The 24,334-nt window shown below is 58.8% G+C and overlaps 2 protein-coding genes across 3 annotated transcripts; one reads left to right on the forward strand and one right to left on the reverse strand.

The window, feature by feature from the left end:
- Window positions 1-2,197: 2,197 nt before the first annotated feature.
- Window positions 2,198-9,692, reverse strand: ZMYND19 (zinc finger MYND-type containing 19). Of its 2 annotated transcripts, XM_074331456.1 has the most exons (7): window positions 9,421-9,692; window positions 8,870-8,988; window positions 8,243-8,302; window positions 7,390-7,496; window positions 6,655-6,795; window positions 2,700-2,880; window positions 2,198-2,619 (listed from the first exon to the last, which is right to left on the reverse strand). In XM_074331456.1, exons 2-7 carry the CDS (start codon window positions 8,873-8,875, stop codon window positions 2,476-2,478), a joined length of 639 nt encoding a protein of 212 aa, XP_074187557.1. In that variant the 5' UTR covers window positions 8,876-8,988; window positions 9,421-9,692; the 3' UTR covers window positions 2,198-2,475. The 2 variants fall into 2 exon arrangements, with proteins under 2 accessions (XP_074187557.1, XP_019612281.1); XM_019756722.2 differs by lacking the exon at window positions 8,870-8,988.
- Window positions 9,693-16,242: 6,550 nt separating this feature from the next.
- ARRDC1 (arrestin domain containing 1) lies at window positions 16,243-23,624 on the forward strand. Its single transcript, XM_074331467.1, has 8 exons — window positions 16,243-16,425; window positions 21,017-21,127; window positions 21,853-21,903; window positions 22,004-22,158; window positions 22,299-22,481; window positions 22,551-22,727; window positions 22,833-23,265; window positions 23,339-23,624. Exons 1-8 carry the CDS (start codon window positions 16,308-16,310, stop codon window positions 23,401-23,403), a joined length of 1,293 nt encoding a protein of 430 aa, XP_074187568.1. The 5' UTR covers window positions 16,243-16,307; the 3' UTR covers window positions 23,404-23,624.
- The last annotated feature ends 710 nt before the right edge of the window (window positions 23,625-24,334 follow it).

Consider the following 24,334-nt stretch of genomic DNA (forward strand, 5'->3'; position numbering starts at 1 on the left):
GGAGGAGGCTAATCCCACAGGAGTGCTGTCTTCATGAAGGGGAACTGGTGAGGGACACCTCCAGAGGGGAGACAGTGAAGGCAGAAGATCTATTGGTGATGCATCTACCGAACAACAAATGCCTGAGGCTGCCACAAGCGAGCGCAGGCCTGGGACGCACCTTGCCTTAGGCCTGCAGAGGGAGTGTGGGGCTGCCCAACACCTTGATTTGAGCCCCTGCCTCCAGAAGGAAACGTTTTAAGCTCCTCCGTTGGTGATACTTTGCGATGGTAGAACCCTGACGTCCACATGGATACCTGGGTATTCAGCCAGCAGTTTTAAAGCGGGGCTGTGGCTACAAACAGACATTAATCAGCAGCTCGGATGGAAGCTGGAGCAGGGAAGCAGAAAGGGATGGCTGGGAAGCAGCAGGACATTCTGAAGAGGCTGAACCCCCCTATCTGGTACAAAAGGCTCAGGTCCAGCAGCCCCACGCCACGTTCCACACAGGTTAGAAACAAGCCCCACATTTTAAACATCTGGAGGTTGAACTAGCATAGACGCTGTCAGGTTTATGGCTACAAGACCCAGAGGTTGAGCCACCAGAAAAGAAACCAGGGACTGGGTACCAGGGGACAAGGGAAGCAAACGGGTAAAAATGGGGACCCGACAGCCCCTTCACAACAGCATCCAGTCCAGGGGCCACAGTAGTGACGTGAGCAAAGGGAAGGGACTGCCATCGGGGCAAACTCTAGACCCAAGGCCACCTTCCCAGCTCCAGCCCTAGGCCCTTCAGCAGCGCATACTGGGCATGTGGGCACAGCATGGTCAGATAGGGGATGGCCACCTGCTGCGGCTCCAGCTCCCAGTGGCTGGGGTAGACAGCGATCCCGGGTCAGTGTGGCGGCGTGTGGTCAGCTGAGACCCTGGGCATTTCCCTGTCAATGTAAATCTCTCCAAGAGCTGAGCACAGAACAGTGTGTGCTGGTCAGGGGATGTCGACAGGTGGGCGTGCCAGCCTGGCTATTCCCCAAAGGACACAGTCACAGCCCACAGCCTGCAGTCTGGTGCCTCCTTGTCCCCGGAGCCTGTTTGAAAGCCCGTGCCTGGGGGGCCACCCAAACCCCAACATGTCGGCCTACACAGGCTCCCCAACCCAAGCCTCCTGGCCAGAGCTGGCCTCTGGAAGGAGTTAGCCCAGCCCTAGTGTCCGAGGGATGACTCTCAGGATCACACGTATCTCCCTCCCGAATAGCTTTGAACCCCTTACGGCTCACCCCAGGCATGGAGGGACCTGGAGCAATCTCCCCATATGCAGGAAGAATGCCTGACCTGCAGGGACCAAGGGGAGCTTCTTGGCGAAAACGTGAGTGTGGGGCACATGGAAGGCTCACCTTCAGAAACCCCCCCCGTCCCCCGCCTTGGGGTCAGGACTGAGCCTGCCTGCTCCCTGCATATTGCCATCACCTGTTTCCCCAGTCCTTTCTTCAGGACACACTGCCCAGGACCCCAAGTAGTGCAAAAGAAGCTATTGGAAGCTCAGCTCACAGACCAAAGGCCACCAGGGGGCTGTCCCCAGCCAGTGCATCCTGAAAGATGGCAGAGAGCTGCAAGAGGGCAAGTGTAACAGGACCAATGAGGGCCACGGACAGCCCGGACAGTCAGAGTTGGGATGGCCAGCCTTCATTCTCCCGGGAAACAAGGCCTCTGGTGCACTGGTGGGCCCTGAGACCAGCCAGATGCTGGCCACACAGCTGGCTCAGTGCCCCATGGCTCTGCAAGGTTTCTAAGATGCTGCCCAACCCTCAGCCATCTGTGGCTCCTGGAAAGGAGGGAGGCAGGCCTGGCCTGGGGACCACAGCCCAGCTGCTCCAGTCACAGGAGGGACCTGCCCTGAAGCCCCCAGCCTGGCAGTACAGGAGTGGGGTGGGGGTATGGAGCAGAGCTGGGGCTGAGATCACTCCGCGCACCCCACAGGGCTGGCTGTAGGACAGGCAAGGGCCTGGGTCTCGCTGCAGCCACTGTTCCTTGAGAAGCCCAGAAGGGAAGCCCTCTAGGCGGACGCCCACGGCCCACAGCACAAGGGTGGAGCGCAGGGAGGGGGAAGCCAGGGGGTGACACAAGGGTGGAGCGTGGGGGGGCGTTGCGAGGTTACTCTCCTGGCAGACGCGAGTCCCCTGCGCCACAGCTAGTGCTCCAGGACTGTTTTAGACGTGTGACCATTTTGAGGATTACAGCAAATGATTCTATTTGTAATTTCTAACCCTCCAACTGCCCTCCCCCCAAAAAAACTGTACATGAGTTTACAAACATATTAACATATAAATAACGAGAAGCATCCTGGCGGAGCCTCCCCAGCTGTCTCTGCTCGACATTAAGACTTCGAGGGGAGCGCGCTGCCGGCCGCACACGGTGCCCACTGCGGGGCGCATCGCCAGTGGCTTCTGCACTGCCAGGTCCAACCATCCAACTGTCCGTGGTGCCCAGGAAGCCCGGTCATCGCTCGGGCTCGAGCTCGTGCTGGAAGGGCCGCCGCTTCTCCCGACAGTGCTTCTTGTGGGCAGGCCAGTCCTTCTGCTGGCACTGGGAGCCACAGTACCGGGCCACCTGGCAGCGCCCGCAGATGTTGAACTCCCGGAGCTGAAAGGACACGGGACGGTGAGGCAGAGGCCCACGGTGGGGGCACGGAGGGGTCAGCAGAGGGCGGGGCGGCAGAGTACCTGCTTCTCCATCATCGTGCAGGGCGGGTAATGGCACTCGTAGTAGGTGCAGGAGCTCTCTTCCTCCTCTACCACGTCCCCGTTGGCGTTGTAGTACCGCGTCACGTTCAGGACGGGGAACTGCTCTTCGATGGGGTCCGTGGGCAGCTGCTGAATCGCGAGCCAGTATAAACTTTGCTCCCTGAAAGACAGAGGATGGTCCAGTACAATCCAGCCACAGACGGTCAAGGCACAGGTGACAATGACAAGACTCCAGGATGGACAAGCTGCTTCCTCCTGCTCAGGATACCCCACCCCAACTTTTGTAATGGTGACCTCACGTTTCTTTGGCCCCTGCCACTGCATGGGCTCATCTCTATGGGGCATCAAGTACTTAGCATGTTCTGTCTTCCCACAAACAGGGCAGGGCAGGGCTGTGTCTGCCCATTTGTCAGTCTCCCACACGGGGGACCGACGGGCAAACAACGGGCAGGGGCAGTGTGGGGCCGCAGCCTGGCACCTGGCCAGGACCAGGCAGCCCCTCTTCCAGCCTCTGCCCCGACTTGGTCCTCCTCCTCTGGTGCTGTGAGCTGCTCTGCACCCTTCTGAACACCTGTCGTGTTTGAGCGGCACACGCCTTGCACCTGAAGAACTCTACCTGACACCAGAGCTGGGGTGCGCTGACAGGCTGGGCGGGAAAGTGAGCACCCCACCCCTGGAGCTGGGCTTCAAAGGGGCACCCCCACTGCGAGATCCAGAGTAGGTTGACCAGCCCCTCAACCTGTGGGTGGGGCCTAGAAGGCTGTCCTCATCCGACACCATATACAACAATTAATTCAAATGGACCAAGGACCTAAACATAAGACCACAAACAAACAAACTCTTGTAAGAAAACAGCACAAAAGGTGCACAACACTAGATTTGGCAATGATCTCAAAGGTATGGGTAACACAAGAAAAAATAGACAAATTGATTGGACTTCACGAAAATTTAAAAATTTTGTGCATCGAAAGACAGTCGGGGGCCGGGGGTTATCACTTTGTGAGGGGTGTAAATATCTATTATGTTAGACATTTATACCCCTGAAACTAATAAAAATAAAAAAATTTTAAAAAGACATTATTCACAGAGTAAAAAAGCAGCCCAAGGAATGGGAGAAAATATTTGCAAGTCATATATCTGATAAGGGATTAATATAAAAAATACACAAAGAATTCAACGACTCAACATAACAACCCGATTGAAAAATGAGAAAAGCATCTGAATAGACGTTTCTCCAAAGACCACAAACGGCCAACCAGCACATGTAAAGGTGCTCAACGTCTCTAGTCATCAGGGAAATGCAGATCAAAACCACGCTGAGATACCACCTCACACCCATTAAAATGGCTACTATAAAAAATTAAAAAAAAACCACACCAAAAAACAAAATTGTCAATTATACCTCGATTTAAACAAAACAAAAACAAGTGCTGGCGAGGATGTGGAGAAGAGGGAAGCCTCGTGCACTGCTGGGGGGAATGTGAAACGGAGCAGCCGCCGTGGAAGATTATATATGCAGGTTCCTCAAAAAGCTAAAAACAGAACTACCCTGTGACCCAGTGATCCCACTCCTGGGTAGGCACCTAAAGAACTGGAAGCAGGTCTCAGAGGGAGATTTGCACCCACGTCCACAGCAGCCCGGGGGTGGGGTGGGAGCACCCCCAGTGTCCACTGACAGAGGACCAGATACACCAAACGGGGTCCCTCCACACAGTGGAGCGTCACAGCCCTGAAAGGAAGGAGGTCCTGACACCCGCTATCACGTGGATGGACCCTGAGGACACTGTGCTCAGTGAAACGAGCCAGTCCCAGGACAAACCCTGCAGGACCCCCTCACAGGAGGTCCCCAGAGGAGTCAGATTCAGAGACAGGAAGTAGATGGGGGACCAGGGCTGGGGAGGGGAGGGGAGTGAGTGTTCAATAGGGACAGAGTGTCAGTGTGGGGAGACAAGAAAGTCCTGGAGATGATGGAGGAGGTGGCCGCACGACAGGGTGACTGCGCCTAATGCCACCTAAAGATGGTTACATGGTAAACTTATGTATATTTTACCACAATAAGTCAGGAGGTGGGGGAGGCTGCTGCTTTCTGAGCCAGTCATGAAGTCATGGGACCTCCAGACAAGCAGGTCCCAGCCCCATCCGGCTTTGGAAGGCAGAAAGGAAGGAAAAGCACCTTTGCAGAGGCCTTGCCCCTGTGGCTGAGTGGCCCTCGGGCCACACTGGCACGAGTTAGGCAGGCATAGCGAGAGGTGCAGGCTTGGGAGAGGCTGTGGCACCACGCTGCCTGCCTCACCAATGGGTGACACCATTCCAGGAGCTGGCCGCGATGAAAGGCATGCCACACGCAGGCCAGCTGAGCTCAGGTGGCCCTGACCCACAAGTCGGGCAGACACTACTGAGGGTCTAGACCACAGATGGGACGCAGGAGGCAGGTACTGCACCCTCCAGGTGGTCTACAGGAGAACAGGGCGGCCAGGCTTGGCCCAGCAGAGACCACTGGATGGGCGCCTGGTTGGACCGACCGTCTCCAAACAGGTGTTCCTGACTGTGGTCTACTTATCTCCTCGCCACAAAGGGTGAGCAGGAGTCCCATCAGCCATGGTTTGGCCCAAGCCTAAGTCACAAGGAGACCCACCTGAAATGCCAGATTTCATAGGCCAGACTGCTTGGAAGGAGCAGAACCACTGCCGGGTGAGAAGGTGGGCAGTGTCCCCCAGTTTGCAGTGGGCGGCAGGAGACCTTACGGTGCCAGGGAGGCCGGGCCCCAGGGTCCACACTGGACGGCTCAGGGGGAATCCTGGACGCCTGCTGAGCTGCCCTTACCCTCCTGGCAATAACGCAGTTTTGTTTCATGGAAGAGCCCTCCTGTCCCTTGCTCCCAGCTAAGAGTGACTCAAAGAAAGCTAACTAGTTGGCCCCAGGACTTCCTGGGGACACACCACTTGTGGGAAGCGAGTCCACAGCTCTGGTGGCCGCTCCAGAAGGAAGACTGCAGACGGCAGCTGGCTTTCCCACGTCAGCCAGGAACGCCAGTTTCTGTCACTTTGAACCAAGGCCAGACTAACATGATCCCCAGGAAGGTAACCATCCTGAGGAGTCAGTTTCCCTCAAGAACAGGGAGTTTCAGGGCCAAACCCTACATGGCAGATGGAACCCAGAGCCTGGGTCCGCCCCGCACCACCGACCACACAGCTGCTCCCTCCTGCCATTCCCACCTCTGCTGCTTAGTGTGGTCAGGTCCTGAGGGAGACAACAGCAGTGGTGCACGCACCGTCTTCCTTCTGCCACGATCTTGAGGACACTGACCCGTCCAACCTCACTGCCACCTGCCTGCTGGGACTCAGCCCACTAGTGTCAGGAAAAGCTGCCCAGAGGCCCAAGGATACGCTCAGAAACCCCAGGCAGCCCCTCTGAGCCCCCTGGCTTGCGTCACCTCCCAGCTTCCGTCCTGCTGGTCTCCACCTCTTCCCAAGGCTCTATGAAGCTCACAGCGGGGCTGCTCCTGGCCACATGAACTGCCCCCGAAGCGTACTCCCCCCCCAAATGGGCGGCTTGAGCCATCCTAAACAGAGGCGCTGTTTTCAGGACCATGGTGAGGCAGACGCCGAGCCCCCAAACCACAGTCTCATTTCTGTTAAACCACCGCTTAGGCCAACTCTTTAGTAAGAGCACGACAAAAAAGCCCATCTGTGTGCACAGGGGGCCCTTTGAAATAGACACCTGACATGTCTCAGTCGTGAAGTCCTGCCTCGTGCAGGCATCTAGCCCGGGCAGCCCTCCTCCCCACTGGAGCTGATCACCAGAAGACCAACCCGAAAAGATAACCATCAAAACCTTACTCCACCTCCACGACGAAAGGAGGACCCCACACCCTGGTGCCCAAACCCACGAAGCACTGGAGCAGCGTGGAGACACGGGAGCCTGAGCGACCCACCTCTGCTTGCTGGAGGTCTCCTCCGCTCTGGGCCGCCAGCCCCACGGAACCAGCTGCAGGTTGTCCAGGCGGTTGTCCACAGTCACCGCATTCAGATGCACCACCTGGAAGCCGGGGGCGATGCCCCCTCGGTGCCGCTCCCTGGGGGCAGACAGACAGGTTTCTAACCCCGCCTCCAAAACCTACCCAAGCCTGTTAGCCATGTGGTCTGAACTGACTCTCCTCACACTGCCGTGTAGGGACACAGCAGGAGCAGGCTGCCCAGAAGACTCCACGTGTGTCAGTCTGTGGCTCAAACGTACAGACCACATTGGCAGGTCAGCGAGGCTGCAAGAGGCCATGGCTGGAGCCCCAAACCATCTAGCACACGGCCTAGAAAATGCCCCACATGCGCGGCCCCCCGCGTTTTGGACCCCACAGAGCACACCGAGGAAAGCCATCCTTTCCCTACATCCCCCTAACCGGCCCAGCAAGAGCCCGGGAAGGACCAGGCCCCACGCCCCCCCAGAGGAGGCTGTGTACCCCGGAACGAGCACAGGAGCAGAAAGGGCACTTGGTGGCTGAAAGCTTTAGGCTCCCCTGCCAGTGCCACAGTCTGCAGTCATTCATTCCTCAGTTAGTGGCAATGATGCAAAAGCACTATCTGTAAATAAGGGCAGGTGGCTCCACTGGCTCCACACACATCAGGGCTCATGCAAGACCCAGGCAGGAAACAAGTAGCTCAAAAATACCCACCACAGCAACTCGTGAAGAAGCCTTCCCGACCCCCTTCCTCGATTTTTGTCAAAGGCACACGCAAATATCTTAGCGCCATTTCCATCTGCGTCGACCTCCATCCTGGCCTAGGAGGAATGGGAAGAGAGCTGTTAGAAAGCCTCTGATTTTTGGCAACATTTTAAACACCTCTTAGAAAAACAGCGACGTGAATAGAGGGACAAATGCCAGGCCTGTTCCTGGGGCCCTGGGAGTCTGCAGAAGCTCCTACAGACACACGGCACGGAGATGCCGGCGTGTCCCAATAAGCACCCTCCTCACCCTCCTGAATTCAAACAAGACCCTCATGAAGCACACTGCACAATAGGTGGGCACAGCGACATAAACCCCGCCCCCCAGAAGCCCATAATCCCGTGAGCAAGATGAACCCCTGCACGAGACACCATTGTGAAAACGTGAAGGGCAGAGATGGGGGTGCTGGCCCACAGATGCCTGGAGCGTGTCCCTAAGGAAGGAGTGAGTGACACGGACAGAGCAAGGTGGAGCACTCGGAAGGTGAAAGGAGCACTGGGCACCAGGACAGACAGTGGGGCCAAGGCCAGAGAAAAGGTAAGGTGGCATGGGACAGTCTCCCAAGGAGCCAGGACCTGTCCAACTGAACATCCAGTCACAAATGTGACACAATTTGTTCTGTTTTTCAAAAAGAGCTGGCAAGAAGGGAGGACGTGAGGGAGGCCCTGCGTGACAGAGGCAGCACTGAGACCCATGTCCTCATGCGAGGTCCTGCCCTCACATCTCAGGGAAGAACACCATTCCTCACCGCCCTGCTGGGCACTAACCGAAAGCAGGCCTGCAGAGGGAAGGCGGCCCTTACCTCAAAGGAGTAGCCCTCCACCAGCGGGATGTCTTGCTCATCTATCAGTGTGTACTTGGTCTAGAAAGCAACCACATTTCGAAACATTACATTGGGGATCAGGCGAAGGCACTGGCAACAGGCAGGAGCGGCCCATCAGACTAAGAGGGAGCCGACCCACGCGCAGGTCGACGTGCCAAAAGCTGGTACCACTGGAGCAGGTTTCAGGCCTCACTGGCACCCGCACCCGACTAACGCTTCGAAGTGCCACGGAACTGGCCAGCCAGCCTCTAAGCTGTGCGTTTGAAGGTGCCAATAAACCTAGTCCAACAGGCGGCATCACTGGAGCAGAGACGAGCCCCGGGCTGAGGCAGAATATCCAGAAGGTTTCAATGCTTATTGATTAAACAGGGCAGTCGGTACTCAGGTGCTCACTGAGTTGTCCTTTTTAGCTTTTTGTTCCAAGCAAAAGCTTTAGAGGACGACATTAACACAACCAGTCAGTAAGTCAGAAGGACCCTCAGACCTGTGGGGAGCCCACCCTGCTAGTTACAAAGCCACATCCCGCCTGCAGGACGGGCAGGTAACGGCCTCCGAACCATCACTCTCGCCTGGGAAGCTTTTTTCTAGGATCTGAGTCCGTTTTACCTTCATCTGACTGCCTCTGCTCCTCTCTCCCACCAGAAGCTTCCGCCGCTTGTGATGGGAACAGGGTTCCCATCCAGGGTAAGGTCCGCGGCTGGTGCAGCTGCACGGCCGGCCGGCTCCTGGAAACAGCCAAGCCTCGATGCCCACAGGTGCTAGGAAGCCCCAGCCTCGGACACGCGGAGGGCGGGGCCGGGGATGGGAGAGAAGCAGAGGGAGGCCTGCTCCGGCGAGGCCCACTGAGGCTCAGCCAGACGTGGCCACCGCGGGCAGCGTGAAACCTGCGCGAAGCTCCACTATGACCCGAAGGCACGCACGGAGCGGCGCGCACACACCGGTCTTGGCAAGGAGCGAGCGCGCCGCATCGCAGGCGCTGCGCTCCCCGCGCCGCAGGTGCAGCCGACAGCCCCCTCCTCCCCGGCGCACCGTCGGAGCCCCAGGCCGCGGCCGGAGGGCAGCCCACCGCGGGGACAGGCCGCCAGCCCGCCGCCCGCACAACCGCCAAACCCTGCGCCCCCTGTCCAGCCCCGGGCCCCAGGCCCTGCGCCGCTCACCTTCCCGGCCACCCGGCCGAGCCGCACGATGCCCAATTTGAAGTCTGTCATGGCCAGGCCTGCGCTCGGTCGGCGGCGCCGCTCCCTCGGGAGGCGCCGAGCCGGGGCGGGGCCGCGGCGCGCCTGGCGAGCCGGGCGAGCGGGCCGGGGTCGGGTCCGGGCGGCCGGACGGGACGAGGCTGGGCCGGACTCAGGCCGCCGCCGCCTCGCGCCCGCCGGACCTGCCACGCGCCGCCGCTGCCGCCGCGCGCACCACAGCGAGCGGAGGCGAGGGCGGGGCGCGGCACGGACACACCCCCGCCCGCCGCCGCATGGCCAATAACGGGGCGCGCCCTGCACCGGCCGGCGCGCGCCGCCACGCCGCGGCCAATGGGAGGCGGGCGAGAGCGCCGGCGCGCTGAGGAGCAGGGCGAGCGCGGGGGAGGGGCGCGGCCGGGGGCGGCGCCTGCGCGGCCGCCTGGCGCTACGTCAGTTTCGCGGGAAGCTTTGTGCGGGCGTCGGCTCTCCGAGCTCCCGGCCTCGCGCCGGCCACCAACCCCCGATACTGCGCGCGGCCCCGGGGCCTGGTTGCGCGCCCCGGGCCGTCTGGAAGGCCCATGCAGGACTGGCTGCGGCTCCTCATAAACGGTCCGGCGTCCGTCCGCAGGGCAGCCGGCAGGCGGCCCCGAGTACGGACGGGAGCCGGGAGCTGCGAGGCGGCGGCGGAGTAGGGTCTGGGGTGGCCAGTGCCTGCAGGACGCTGAAGACGGCCCGGCCCGAGCTGAATGCGGCCCGCTGGCAGGGCCCCTGGCCGCCCTCCTTCCTCCCCGGACGCCCGCCGCCCCCTCCTCACAGAGGCCGCGTGGGGACCACGGCCCCGCCCCCAGCCCTGGCCACACCGAACTTCCTTGCGCCTCAAGCTCCCTTACTGAGGCGGGGCGACTTCAGGGCACTGACCCGTCTGGTCCGGGTCCTTCCTAAACAGCAGCTCCAGGGCCTGACGTCTGGGCGGGGCGCTGCCTCTCACCGGGGTCTGCCGGCGTCCGTTCCAGCGGGGCTCTCACCTCCGCTCCCCACCGAAACGCCTCCACACCGGGGCGCGTAACGGATGTCAACCCCCTGCTCACACTCCAGGGAGGGAGGCAGAAAAGGCCTGTGATGAGTGAGTCGCATGCCCGTGTGCGAAGGTGGTGAACGCTGTGGGGAAACGAGTGGATCAGTGTTGGGGCTCCCAGTGAAGGTGCTGAGCGGAGCAGGGCCGCACTGACAAGTCAGTGTGAACAAGCAGTGGGAGGAGAGGGCGTGAGACGTGGGCATAGAGGGAAGAGTCAGGGCAAAGGCTCTGAACTGGGAACACATCTGGCGGGTTTGAAAAATCAAGGTGGCCATTTTGACCAGACAGGTGAACCAGGAGTGAACCAACAAGAGACGCCATTGGAGGATTTGAACAGAGAAGTAGCTTCTCAACGCATCACTCTGGCTAAGGAGACAGAGGGGGCGGCAGCTGGGTCCCTCCTTTGGTTGCACTCAACTCAGGAATTCCACTGGAGCAGCTCACTTCCCTTCCACATAACGTCTCTGTGTGGTATCTCACTGTACAGGGTTCCCCACATGGCCGGGCAGGACACCTGCACTTCCTTACAGCATAGAGGGCGCTTTCCATCGGGAAAGCATTTATTGGGCCTCCGATGGAATTATGCTTTCTAGTACCCCACTGGACAAAGCGATTCATGCAGGCAAGCCCAGAGCCGGTGTCGCAGGGCTGTGCAGCAAAGCACAAGTTCTGGGAAGTGTGGTGGGCGGGTGGGCACCAGTGGCACCAGCCTGCCCAGTCTGCCCTGCGGCCCCTGCCACAGCAAGACTGCACCCAGGGCCTCCTAAGACCTCCAGAATTACTGTCTCATCAAGGCACTGGGCTTGGAGTCCATTGTTTTATGATGCTCAAAAGGGCCCGGTGTGGGTGAGGCACGTCGAGTGTGGCTCCTGTTGCTGCAGAGGCTGTTATCTGCACCCCAACACCAAACATTCCATTCCATAGGACAAGTGCTAGACATCCCTTTGAAAAAGGAGGCGTGCACTCTGGAGTCACTGGTTATAGCAATTTGAAATGCAGCCAGGCATCTGTCCGATGTACCTTTAGCATGGATTGTCTGCTCCCTGTAAGAGCTCTCCTAGTCTACTGTTTTTAGCAGTTCTTGGCTTCTCCAGGACCTTGGCCCTGCACCTCTGTCATCCTCCCTTTTCCATAGGAAGTAGCCCATGTTTGCTGCTGGGTAGCTTCCTCAGCCAGCCATTTGCCTGTAGAAAGTTAGGGGCCAAAAGGTCTCATTTATTTCATAGTCTGTCCATTCGAGTTCAAGCAGAATACAACCCTTTTGAAAAACTTGTGGATTTTGGGGTGGCTGGATGGTTCAGTTGGTTGGAGCACGAGCTCTTAGCAGCAGGGTTGCCGGTTCGATTCCCACAGGGGCCAGTGAGCTGCACCCTCCACAACTGAATTGAAGACAACAAGCTGCTGCTGAGCTGCTGGAGGGTCGGCCGGCCGGATAGTTCAGTTATTTAGAGCACGAGCTCTTAACAAGGTTGCTGGTTCAATTCTCGCATGGGATGGTGGGCTGCGCCCCCTGCAACTGACGATGGAAAACGGCGACTGGACTTGGAGCTGAACTGTGCCCTGGACAACTAGACTGAAGGACAATGACTTGGAGCTGATGGGCCCTGGAAGAACACACTGTTCCCCCAATATTCCCCAATTAAAACAAAATAAAAATACAACTGTGGATTTTCTATGTATCAAATTATAACCTACTCCATTAGACAAAAGCTGCACTGCAAATGTTTTTGAGAACACTCCCCTCCCTTTGGTTTGCCTTCTTGTGTGGAAAGAAGCCAACTGGCCCTTTAAGCCGCTGCCAGGAAAATCATTAGATTCACTTTCTGTCTTCCACGTTACCACAAGCAATGGTCTTGCCATTTTTCTGTCAATATCCATCCTGGCTCACCCTGTCTCCAGCCTCCATCAGCAATGTCCTCACTGCCCTGCAGGTGTGTGCACCTGCTGCTGGGTTCCAAAGTCAGTGGCACACTTTGGAATTTTGTAGTGGCAATGTGTCACTTCTAAGTACCAATATCCATTCCAGTTACCTGTTGCTGCATAACTAACCACCCCAAACTTACTGGCTTAAAACAACTATTCATGTTCTCATGGTTCTGGAATCTCGATTGGGCTCAACTGGTTGGTTGTGCTGTTGGCTGGTGAGGCCGGTTGTCTCCTGTCCTCACCACCAGTGTCCGCCCTCCCTGTATGTATGTGGTGCTCCACCTGCACTGGACCTGTGACTGTTTTGATGCATTTAATGTGGTAGAAAGTTATGGGACTTCACAGCCCAGGCCTGAGGACTGGTCACTACACCCACCTTCCTCCTTGGGGGCCTATTTTCAGAACGAATAAGAAACGGGTGGTTTGTGCTGCAGTAGTCGATAGCTAACACGGCCATGGCACTCGCACAGCCAGTCACTGGGGAGTAATTGAGGCAGGACGTCTGAGCTGGTGTCACTCACGTGACCAGGCACTCTGTCTCTCCCTTTGTGATCTCCAGCAGGTTAACCGGACATTTTTACGTGGCATCTCGGGCCTCCCAAGAACCTGCAACTGGCATGGCATCTCTTCCATCCCAGTTCTGCCAGGTAAAGTTCAATGGGAAAGAATGGAACCCACCTTCTGACGGCAGGAACAACGTGAACTTAAGTAAAGGGGTGGGAGAAGTGGTTGGCAGACATCTTTGCAGACCAACTGACCATGCCATCAAGTGCTGTCAGCTGGAGAAGGTTCTTAGAGGAGTCAGGGTAATGAGAGCTGTATTGGTCATGGCTTTCTTATTCTGTAATTCACTTTGACATCTGGGGACTCCTGCTGGCTGGGGAGAGCCTGCCTCTCCCAGGGCTAGCTAATTCCTAGAGACAGCAAACACGCCTCCACAAGCAAACCAACCAATGCAGAGCCCACACCAGCCACCTCCTTCATCTAACTCCACACTCGGGCCAGGATTTCCTAATCACCAGCTGCCTAATCACAGGTACTAGACAAGTAAAGCCTGCCCCCTAGCCGAGCCCACTGAAGTTGCTGACACTGTCCCATCCTAAGGGCTCAGATTCACCTGCACTGCCTCACTGTTCCTTCCCACAGAAAACAATGTGGGCTCTGGGCCGTGCTGTCCCTCCCCCCTGCCTCCGGAGCTATGCTGCTACTTCCCCACGTGGCCCTATATGGTGTGGCACTGTAAGTAATAGACTTGCAAGCAACTGTCTCTGTGTCTGTCACCTTACCTGATTAAAACTAATCCTGGGTACATTTTAAGACAGAGGCCAGGAGGTTGGAAGGGTCACCTATGTGGATTCTGAAATCGCTAAGAATTCTGGCAAGAGTGGTACTGCACAGAGTGACAGTGAGTCAGGAGCTGACCTGGCTGTGGAGAGGAGTGACAGCGGAGGCTGGTGGATCATTACCAAGAAAACGAGTTAAAGCTGGGAGCTTCAAGGGCGAGGGGAGATGGCCCTGTCGGCATAAGGAATATTCACACTCGTAGAGTATCTCTCTGAGCTTATTTGGGCCAAATTGATGACTATTGCCAGTCGTAGGGGATTCAGAAAATGCTCGCTCCAGAGAACGGCAGTTTTGCAGTTTATTTTATACATTAGAATCTAAGGAGGAGCCGGAAGGAGGGTTACAGGGAATCCATGGGCGGGAGGATAAGGGGGCAGGAGAAAGCAAAGCAGGGAACTCTCTAGGATTGGATAAAAAGTAAAAGCAAGAGACACATTTCACATTGGTGGGTGCAGGATAGTTAATAATTAGCATTTAAAGTGCACAGAGATGGTATTCGGGGAACAGACAACAATGAGGGGTTCTGTAGTCTCCTGCTCTGGTGGTGGGTGTGCCCTGAGGGATCCAGAAAAGAGGAGATTACTCTGACATGTTATCTTAGATGCAAAAAGACAACAGACAGGCTCACTTCAGGTACAGACTGACCTTTGTCAAGGAAGCTACAGGCCCAGGACACGACCCCACCGTGACCGGCTTTTAGTTAGGAATTTGTGTGTTCAGACCACCCTGTGTGGTTGATTTTGTTCTGAGTTTGTAGGGCCTGCCATGTTGGCCTCCCTGAGCTTGTCAGGTTCAATCTGTGACCCCTTTTCTGTCCACAGCCTGGAAGTGGTCACAAGGAGTCAGAAGGGTATCCACCCCATCTGCAGGCCTGGAGGTACAGGAGTTGTGGGAAAATAAACAACTACACTTACAAGTCAGGACGTTTGTGCTGATGGCAGATATGAGGACATAGCAGTAGTTTCCAGAACAGGGCAAGGGTGGGTGATAGGGTCAGAATAAAGGCTGTGCAGGGCCGTATGGGGTCCGATTGTGGGAGACAGAAGATGATCTGGGACAAAGGCCATTGTTTTCTGTCCTCATTTATTCCATCTCAGCAGCGGCCAACACACATCTCTCTCCTTCCTTCCTGAAACACTTCTTGACTTCTGTTGTGGACATTTGGCATTCTGGGCTCCCCCTTCCCATGGGCACCCTGCACCCCTTGTTGAGGAGTTCCCCATCTGCAGTCTTGACAAGAGAGTGTCTCAAGTGTGGCCAATCAGACCCTCCTTCCTGGAACATGAGGCCTCAAGGAAGCCAGGTGAAGCCTGGTGCTGGTCGGCTTCATATCCTTGTTCCTCTGGGGCTCCCTGGCCCCTCCCTTTCCTCACCAGGCCCACCGGGACCCCTCCAGCCTGGAAGTCCCCTCTCCTTTTGCCGAGGGGCTAGATTAGGTTTCTGTGGCTTTCACTCCAAACTCTGATGTCAGCAACACCCTGACTTAAGTTACCATCTGCAAACAAGCGTCTAACAAATCTTTAGTCCTTTGTCTCCCCCAAACTCATGCATAGAAGCAAATGGCTGATGGGCACCTGAGACTGCTTGTCATGACTTTCTCCCACACCAAAAACAACTTACATCCAGGCCAGTTTTCTCCATCAGAAAATAAGCTAGCGTCACCGCCACGCCCTTCTTCAGGCAGGCCCATGTTTAACTAGCGGTAGGCTTCTCTGAGTAAGCGTCACCTTCTCCCTTCCAGACTCTCTCTCGGGTCTCCCACGTGCACGCGCCCCGCCTCCACAACTCACTCTGCACAGAGGCACAGTTTTGAAATGATAAACCAGAGTACATCCCTCCTCATCCCAGAGTCAAGCGCATCCCGACCCCACGTAGCCTCCGCCCAGCTCTCCCTCCTCTCCCAGCCCTGCGCTGCGGCAGGTCTCCCGGGCCCCCACCGCCCAGCACCCGTGTCTTCAGGGCTGGCTCGGCGCGAAACGGCTTTCTCCCGGTACCCCACCCCGAGCGCCCAGGACCCCAGAGCGCACGCAGCAGGGGCCCGGCACGTCGGCCCGCCCTCGTGACGTCCTCCAGTCGAGTGACGCGCGGGGCTGGGTGAAGGGCCCGTCCCAGCGACCCCGTGGCGACCCGGCCCCGCCCCCTCGACAGGTGAGCCGGCCGCTCTCCTGGGGCAGCAGGGGACGCCGGTGCTCTGGGTTCCCGGGAGCCGGGCCGGACCTCCACACTTCGGGCCGACTCTGGGGGGGTTGGGGACCGGCAGGAAGGGAGGGGGAATGGCCGGCACCAAACCAGTGGGAAAGGGGCGTGGCCGAGTTTGGGGCGGGCCAGGGAGGGGCGTGGTCGAGGGGCGGGCTTGGTGCGGGAGACGGTCCTGGAGGGCGAGGGGCGTGCCCGGGGGCGTCACGGTCGGCGGCCGGGGGCGGGGCCGAGGGCGGGGCGAACCCAGGCGGTGCTCAGAGCTCAGCGGGTCCGCTGGCGGGCGGGGTTGGCAGTGAGAGGCTGTCCGGCGGGGCCGGCGGGCGGCATGGGGCGGGTGCAGCTCTTCGAGATCTGCCTGAGCCATGGCCGCAGCGTCTACAGCCCTGGGGAGCCGCTGGCGGGAGCCGTGCGCGTGCGCCTGGGGGCGCCGCTGCCCTTTCGAGGTGGGCGCCGGGTCCCCTCGGGGCGGGCTGGGCGAGGCGGGGCTCAGGTGGCTGCGCTAGCACCTGCGGCAGGGCCCTGGCTCCCGGAAGCGGCTGCCGGAGGCGCTGCCGGGGACACCTTCCCCTTATCTTCCGCCGGCCTGGGGCCAGAGTGGGCTCCACTCGGGTCCCCCGGCTGTGGGGAGGACTGGGTAGAGCTGGCGGGGCGGTTCAGACTCGCCGGGGAGGGAGGCCGGCGGCGGTGGGGTCAGAGCATGGAGCCCCGGTGGCCCAGTCCTTCCGCCTTTGCCCTTCCTGTGGTCTCCGCCTCCGGGGGGCGGGAGCCTAGAGCCTGTCCACCTTGCCGAAGCCCACTCTGATCTAGACACATGCAAGCCTCCGACCTTCCCTCTCGGGTCTCTAGTGTGCGCTGCACCCCGCACCTGCTGGGTCCTCACCTGGAGCCTGGCCCAAGCTGCGCTTTCACACACACCCATGTTCCTGGCGCAGGGCCTCGCTCTTCACAGTCAGTCCAGCTGCGTGTGAGGGTCCCCAGCAGGGCCCACCGGACACCCGCTTCCACCCAGTCTAAGCTTGTCTTTGCTGGCTGGAGGTGTCTTGCTCATCCCTTCTGAGCCCCAGGCCCCCCCGGTGCAGTGGGCCTCTGGGAGCAGAACCTGAGCCCTCCTGGCCTATCCCTCTGCTGGTGCAGACACCTGGGGCTTCTGTGCTGGGATTGGCTTGCTGCAGGGGCTTCGCTAGGGCCCTGTGGACAGCGGCCTGGGTGGGACTTCATGGTTCCCCCCTCAGGGTGCTGGGGGCAAAGCTACAGCCCAAGGCCCTCTGCCCAATCCCAGGTTCTGAGTGTAACCTTGTGTGAGGTGGCCCTGTGGGGTGTTCTTCCACCTTGGTGTGCTTGGCCAAAACCACAGCCGCCAGGCTTCCCTCTGAACCTTGAGCCTCCAGGTCCCTGCGTGGTTTACAGTTCAGCACTTCTGGTCCGCACTGAGGACTGCGAGCTGCTGTCCTCCTCTATGGACAGCCGCCGCCCCCATCCTGGACAGGTCTGGCCCGCCCCCCACCATGACAGTTTGACTCTACAGGATGTTCTGCTCTCGAGGTGGGCAATGAGCAGGGTAGTGCCCAGACAGCAGCGGCAGCCCCAGCTCTCCCAGCTCACTGAATTCTCGTCAGAGGTCAGATGCCATTCTCCCCACTTCCCGTGGTCCAGAACTCCGTGAATCCTCCTAGCAGCCTGCGAGGTGGATGCTGTTATTATTCTCATATTACAGATTTGGAAACAGGACAGAGAGAAGAGGCCCGCAGGCTAGAGCTTTAGTGCAAGGACATGGCAAAGGCTGGGCTACCTCAGGTTTGTGGGAGCTGGCAGAGGGTTGGAGAGACTCTTAGTACCAGATGAGGAGTGAACAGAAGTCTTGATGGTCAGACTACAGGTGGTGCCAGGGAGGAGGGCTGGCACCTGGATAGGTGGGTGTGCTAGCTCTAGAGGAAAGTTCCAGAAATCACCCAGGAACACAATACATGATTTTCCTTAGAGAACCAGAGCAGCCCCAAATGCCAAACAGGGGTGCCCATTAGTTCAGTACCTGCGTTCTGTTGTGCTCGGAGCGCCGTTAGGATTAACCGTGGTAAACACAGTGCAGTGCGGTGGAGGCTGTACCTTGCCAGAACACACCTGCCCTATCCTGGGGCCATGCCATGCATGGTTTCACCTACAGGAACAGACCCCCCTGCCTGGGCAGGAGGGCCAGGCGTGCATGTGTGTCCGTTCTCCTGTACCTGCAGTTCTCCTACGGAGAAGAGAATGGACAGGGAAAGGATGTCTGACCCCGAGGTGGTGACTGGGACCTCCGTGTGTGTGTGTGCGCGCGCGCAGAATGGGCCTCTGCATGGTGTTGGCAAGGTCACAGCGTGGGCCTCTGTGGTAGCCCGAGGGTCAGTTTGATGGTTTGTTTTCCTATGGCTCATTCACCTGAATTCTGGGGGCTGGGTCCAGGTGGGTGGGTGAGTGCTTTAGCCACCCTGCTGTTGGACACGCGGGCTGTGCCCAGGTGGTTTGCTGTTCTGAGCAGTGTTGCTCAGGGCTCCTGGGAAAATTGTGTGAGATGCTAAGGGGAACCACTGGGCCTCGGGTATGTGTGTGAAGAGGTGTAGCACAGGTGCCTGGCTCTTCCCTGGGGCCCTCGAATCAGCCTGCACGTTGATCTTTGTAAGGGAGTGCCTGTTCCTACCTGCTCTCCAACATGTCAGAATATTTAATATTTGCCAACCTGATGGGTTTAGATAGAAAGTTACCTGAGTGTCCTTGACTTCTAGTGAGATTGGATCTTGGTTCCTATTATCTGATACTATGATCCCATAAGTAACAAATCATCCCTAAACTAAGTGGTTTAAGAACAACCGTTTTATTATATCTCACAGCATTATGGGTAGGAATTGGGGCAGAGGTAAGCAGGGCAATTTGTGTGCCATCCATTGGAGTCACTTGACAGTGCTTGGCTGGTACTGGGCCAGTCTGGGGACCACTGCACCCCTCTAGCATACTCTGTTGATCCCAGCATTCGAATGGCAGCCAGATTCAAGGGGGGTTAAAGCGATATGGTGTCTGGACCCACCAGCACGCCTTTGCGTCAGTTCAGTCACCCTCCCCATCAAGGTTACTCCACTCCCCTGCCTCGTTTCTCTGGGGCTGTGCTGATTTGTCTAAGCACCACCGGCGTTCCAGATGTCAGGGTGGGGACAATTCCAGGTCTGGCCCTAGGAAGGGGTGGTGGACGGAGCGTGGATTGGAAAGCAGGGATGAGGTCTGGAAGGTGAGACTAGGCTGGCATGGAGGCCGAGGGTTGCTCACTGGCAGTGCCATTGGGGGCGAGGGTGAGCTGAGGGTTCGGGAAGGAAGGTCGGTGTGCCATGGGTGACTAACAGGAGACCTGCATCAGCAAGGTGGGGACAGCCTGGGGAGCCTGTGAACACTCCTGGTATGGCTGACCCTTGGCCCCAGGGATTTGGGACACCAGGTTCTTCCTGCATGGTGGGTCTGTCAGGAAGGTGTCTGTTCTGAGTCACCTTCCCCTCACCTGACCATCACATCAGGGGAGGAAGAGGGACTGAGCAGGGAGGCCGAAGTCTTTGGCCTTGACTCAGCCCTGCAGGGAGGGGAGGGGTGGAGCCGCAGGGCTATCCCTCACTAAGCTCCTGCCCCCTCCCTGCTTGGGTCTCCAGCTGTGGTGTCCTCCCTGGTGTCCAGCTGTACCTGGTTGTCCAGCCACGGCCTTCTGACCATAGTGGACTCAGCATACAAGTTCTGACAATTAAGTTCGCAAACTTGTTGCAACGATGTTGCTAACCTTTTTTGATATCAGAGGGATTATTCATTATGAATTTGTACCAACTGGACAAACAGTTAACCAAGTTTACTATTTGGAAGTGCTGAAAAGGCTGCGTGAAAAAGTTAGACGACCTGAACTTTTCACCAACAATTCATGGCTCTTGCATCACAGCAACACACCAGCTCACAGGGCACTGTCTGTGAGGGAGTTTTTAGCCAGTAAACAAATAGCTATTGGAACACCCTCCCTACTCACCTGATCTGGCCCCCATATGACTTCTTTCTTTACCCGAAGAGAAAGGAAATATTGAAAGGAAGACATTTTGATGACATTCAGGACATCAAGGGTAATATGGTGACAGCTCTGATGGCCATTCCAGAAAGAGAGTTCCAAAATTGCTTTGAGGGGTGGACTAGGTGCTGGCGTCAGTGCATAGCTTCCCAAGGGGAGTACTTCAAAGGTGACTGTAGTGATATTCAGCCATGAGGTATGTAGCGCTTTTTCTAGGATGAGTTTGTGAACCTAATTGTCAGACCCCGTACGTTTCCTGGACTGAGGAATTCAAGTTCCTGACCACAGAAAAGTGACGGTCCCTGGTCTGGGTGCTTCCAGTGAGGAGAGGGGGGAGGACCAGGCCATCTCTCCATGCAGAAAATCAGCTCTCCTGGGTAGTACTGGCCCAGGAAGTCAGGGTGTCCCCACCCTCCAGGGTGCCAGACTTGGGGACCTTTTCTACTCAGGCGTGTCTGACCACATTCCTGCAGCATGAGGCTACACTTCGCTTCCTGGAGCGGGAAGGGGTGCTTCCCAGAGGTGATTTGCCTGTGAGGCAGCTCGAAGGTGGGGTCAGAGGTCAACTGCCCCATAGGCCTCTGATCCTCATGGTATCCCAAGCATCACCTATAGGGAGCTGGGTTTTCACAGGTCTGGTGGGCCCAGGCACTGCTGGAGTCAAGGTTACCAAGTTGGGGGTCACCCAGGGGCCCTCTGGGTGACCATTGGGGCCCTCCTATTCTGCATGGCAGGACAGATATCACTCCGTGCCTCAACACCCTGGGAACACCCCAAGATGGGGGATGGGCAGGAGGTGTTCCTGAACGGCAGCAGGCCACTTGCTGGCCTTCCCAGGGCCCAGCTGGATGGCGCTGCCTATCACCTGGGTGCTGCCAGCCCCGCTTGGATCCCTGTGCTGGGGGCAGGGAGGGGCCTGCTTTGGTGGATGGCTGGGGCTCACGCTACCCCCCCCCCCCACCTTCTTACAGCCATCCGTGTGAGCTGCACAGGTTCCTGCAGGGTTTCTGACAAGGCCAATGGCACAGCATGGGTAGTGGAGGAGGGCTACTTCAACAGCGTCCTGTCGCTGGCTGACAAGGGTGAGTGTCTGGGAGCCTGTCCCACCCCCCCACTCCAGGGCAACCCTGGCTGACAAGGGTTAGTGTCTGGGAGCTTATTCCCCCCCCATACCCCAGGGCAGCCCTGGCTGACAAGAGTGAGTGTCTGGGAGCCTGTCCCCCCGCCACACCCCAGGGCAGCCCTGCCTGACAAGAGTGTCTGGGAGCCTGTCCCCCCCATACCCCAGGGCAGCCCTGGCTGACAAGAGTGAGTATCTGGGAGCCTGTCTTCCCCCCACACATCCCAGGGCAGCCCTGGCCGACAAGGATGTCTGGGATCCTGTCCTCCCTCACCCTGGGGCAGCCCTTGCTTGGCAGTGGGGACTGTCTGTCCAGCCTACTCATCTGCCTCTGGAATCCCTGGCCTGTCCCCCCTCTCCCGGGACTGTGCATTCTGATGGGTTCCTCCCTCTGGCAGGCCCTGGGCATAGCCTGATAGGGGCTGGGAAGCTTCTCATGGATGGGGCTGGGCTCCAGCCCCTGCAACAGCCCTGCCCCCCTCTGTTGTTGAAGCTAAGCACTTGTCCCCCATCCTTTGCCCAGGCCTCGGCCCTGTGCAGCTGTGGTGCTGGAGACACGGGCTGGGAAACCCAGCAGACGCAATGTGAGCCAGTGGGCTGCAGCACCTACTCCTGTCTGGGCCCTGTGGTGTCACCTCAGGGCTCCTGAGGTCCCCTCTCTCCCACATCTCCTGCCTGTCTTTGCAGGAAGCCTGCCTGCTGGAGAGCACAACTTCCCCTTCCAGTTCCTGCTTCCTGGTGAGAGCCCAGCCTGGCCAGGCCTGGTGGTGACAGTTGGTGGGGGATGGGTTGGGCTGGCATCGGGGCACTCGGGTGCTAGTGCCTGCTGTCTCTCTAGCCACAGCACCCACATCCTTCGAGGGCCCTTTTGGGAAGATTGTGCACCAGGTGCAGGCCACCATTCACACGCCACGTTTCTCCAAGGACCATCAGTGCAGCTGCGTGTTTTACATCCTGAGTCCCCTGAACCTGAATAGCATCCCAGATATAGAGGTGAGGAAGGGCGGTGGCCTCTGTGTCCTCAGCTGACCGAACTGTGTCCAGGGCAGGGTGTGGCAGGGCTGGTCAGGGCCTCCAGGGATCTGGCCTGCACACATGGCCAACCCCCTCCCGCCCTCCCCTCATCCCCCAAGCAACCCAACGTGGCCTCCACCACCAAGAAGTTCTCCTACAAGCTGGTGAAGACGGGCAGCGTGGTCCTTACTGCCAGCACTGACCTCCGGGGCTATGTGGCTGGCCAGGTGCTGAGGCTGCAGGCAGACATCGAGAATCAGTCTGGCAAGGCCACCGGCCCTGTGATGGCCAGTCTGCTTCAGGTCAGAGACCTCACCAGTTGGGGAGGGGGAGGCCTGCCTGCCCAGGCTCACAGGCTGTCCCTTCCCCAGAAAGTGGCCTATAAGGCCAAGCGCTGGATCTACGACCTGCGGACCATCGCGGAGGTGGAGGGCGCGGGCGTCAAGGCCTGGCGGCGCTCACAGTGGCAGGAGCAGATCCTGCTGCCAGCGCTGCCCCAGTCTGCCCTGCCGGGCTGTAGCCTCATCCATGTGGATTACTACCTGCAGGTGCTGGGGGCGGGGCGAGAGGGGCGGGGCGGGGCGGGGCGGGAGAAGGGGCGCGGCCAGACCCTCACTCCCCATCCCCCTCCCCCCCCCCGCGCCCCCCCGCAGGTCTCCCTGAAGACACCGGAAGCCACCGTGACCCTCCCAATCTTCATCGGCAATATCGCTGTGAACCAAGCCCCCCTGAGCCCTCAGCCAGGCCCCGGGCCGCCCCCTGGTGTTCCATCCCTTGTGGTGCCCTCCGCACCGCCCCAGGAGGATGTCGAGGCCGTGGTTGGCGGCCCCCACGTCACAGACCCTGTCTCCCTCTTCACCAAGAGCCACTCTCAGCAGCCGCAGCCTGCCACCTTCGGCTCCGTGCCTGGCACCCCTGAGCCGGGTCCTCAGGACTGCAGCCCCGCCTCCCACCCTGTGGCTCCTGCCTTGTGCATCTCCACAGGTGCCACCGTGCCCTACTTTGCAGAGGGTTCTGGAGGGCCGGTGCCCACCACCAGCATCTCCATCCTCCCCCCGGAGTACAGCTTTCAGTGCCACCCCTATGGTGAGTGGGGGCCTGGGCCCTGGGGCAGGGAGGGCCATGGGCCCCATGCAGACCTTGCTCTCTCTCTCCGCAGAGGCCCCGCCGTCCTATGAGCAGAGTTGCAGCGGTGCTGACCCCAGCCTGACCCCCGGGAGCTGACCTCGCACTGCCTTCTCCCCCGCGGGCCTATCTCTGCCCTGGGACTGGACGCCCAGGGCCTCGTGCCTTTGCTCCCGGCCTGGCCCTGTCCACTAAGGACTCGCCGCGCCGGTGTACCCCTCTGTTTCCTCTGTGCCGCCTCTCTAGTCCCCTGCAGTTGGCCTCTACCTGCGGGACGGGACTGGAGCGACGCCATGTAAATAAAGCTCTTCGTTTGTAGAGCTGGGCACAGGCCGGCCTCTCGGGCGCCCTCTTGCGGCCGGGTGCGTAGCGGGCCCAGCCTGGAGGATCCCTCAGCCCGGACCCCTTCCGGGTGCACCCCCTCTCCTAGACCCCGCCCCACTCTGGGTTCCCTCCTCAGCCCCGCCCCTTCCGGACGCACGCCCCTCCACAGGCCCGGCTCTCCCAGGCTCCAGCCCTTCTTGATCCCCGCCCTCTTACCTCCCGAGCGCGCCTCCTTTCCTCTGCCCCCCCTCGAGCCCTCTGGCTCTTTCTCGGAGCGTGCCCCTCTCCTGGTCTCCCGGCCCCTTTTTTCGGGTGTGTTGGGCCGGAAAGCAGGCCGGTGGAGCCCTCCTGGCCGCGGAGAGGGACCAGCCTTGCGGATTACGAGTGTTGGGTCCGTTTAACCTGGGGCCGGGGCTGGTGCTTGGACCCCCGGTTCTGCTTTAGGATGTGCCCTCGGGCCAGGGTTTCGTGTCCAGAATCCTGGCTTTAATTTAAAATGAGTGACGTAGGGCGAAGACAACCCGTTTCATTTTGTTAACACTGTGGGCTTGCCCGTCCAGCACCCATTGTTCTGCGCAGCGCGGTTTAGACCTGTGCCAGAAGCAATCACTCGGGGGTAAGGGAGGGCTTGCCCTAACCCTTGGCCTCAAGTGTCACGTCCCTGCTGTTAGCACTGCCACGTCTGGCTCTGATGCTGCTTTTCGCC

This window comes from Rhinolophus sinicus, linkage group LG04 (assembly GCF_036562045.2).
Source record: "Rhinolophus sinicus isolate RSC01 linkage group LG04, ASM3656204v1, whole genome shotgun sequence".
Lineage (NCBI taxonomy): Eukaryota > Metazoa > Chordata > Mammalia > Chiroptera > Rhinolophidae > Rhinolophus > Rhinolophus sinicus.

What these genes read in the sequence shown, in the direction of transcription:
- ZMYND19 (XM_019756722.2), bottom strand. Translation starts at nt 9,471, where the DNA reads ATGACAGACTTCAAATTGGGCATCGTGCGGCTCGGCCGGGTGGCCGGG. An exon ending in TCGGCCGGGTGGCCGGGAAG is followed by an intron (nt 8,303 to 9,420) that starts GTGAGCGGCGCA and finishes GTTGCTTTCTAG; the next exon opens with ACCAAGTACACACTGATAGA. An exon ending in CTTCTTCACGAGTTGCTGTG is followed by an intron (nt 6,796 to 7,389) that starts GTGGGTATTTTT and finishes GTCTGCCCCCAG; the next exon opens with GGAGCGGCACCGAGGGGGCA.
- ARRDC1 (XM_074331467.1), top strand. Translation starts at nt 16,308, where the DNA reads ATGGGGCGGGTGCAGCTCTTCGAGATCTGCCTGAGCCATGGCCGCAGC. An exon ending in GGCGCCGCTGCCCTTTCGAG is followed by an intron (nt 16,426 to 21,016) that starts GTGGGCGCCGGG and finishes ACCTTCTTACAG; the next exon opens with CCATCCGTGTGAGCTGCACA. An exon ending in ATAGCATCCCAGATATAGAG is followed by an intron (nt 22,159 to 22,298) that starts GTGAGGAAGGGC and finishes TCATCCCCCAAG; the next exon opens with CAACCCAACGTGGCCTCCAC.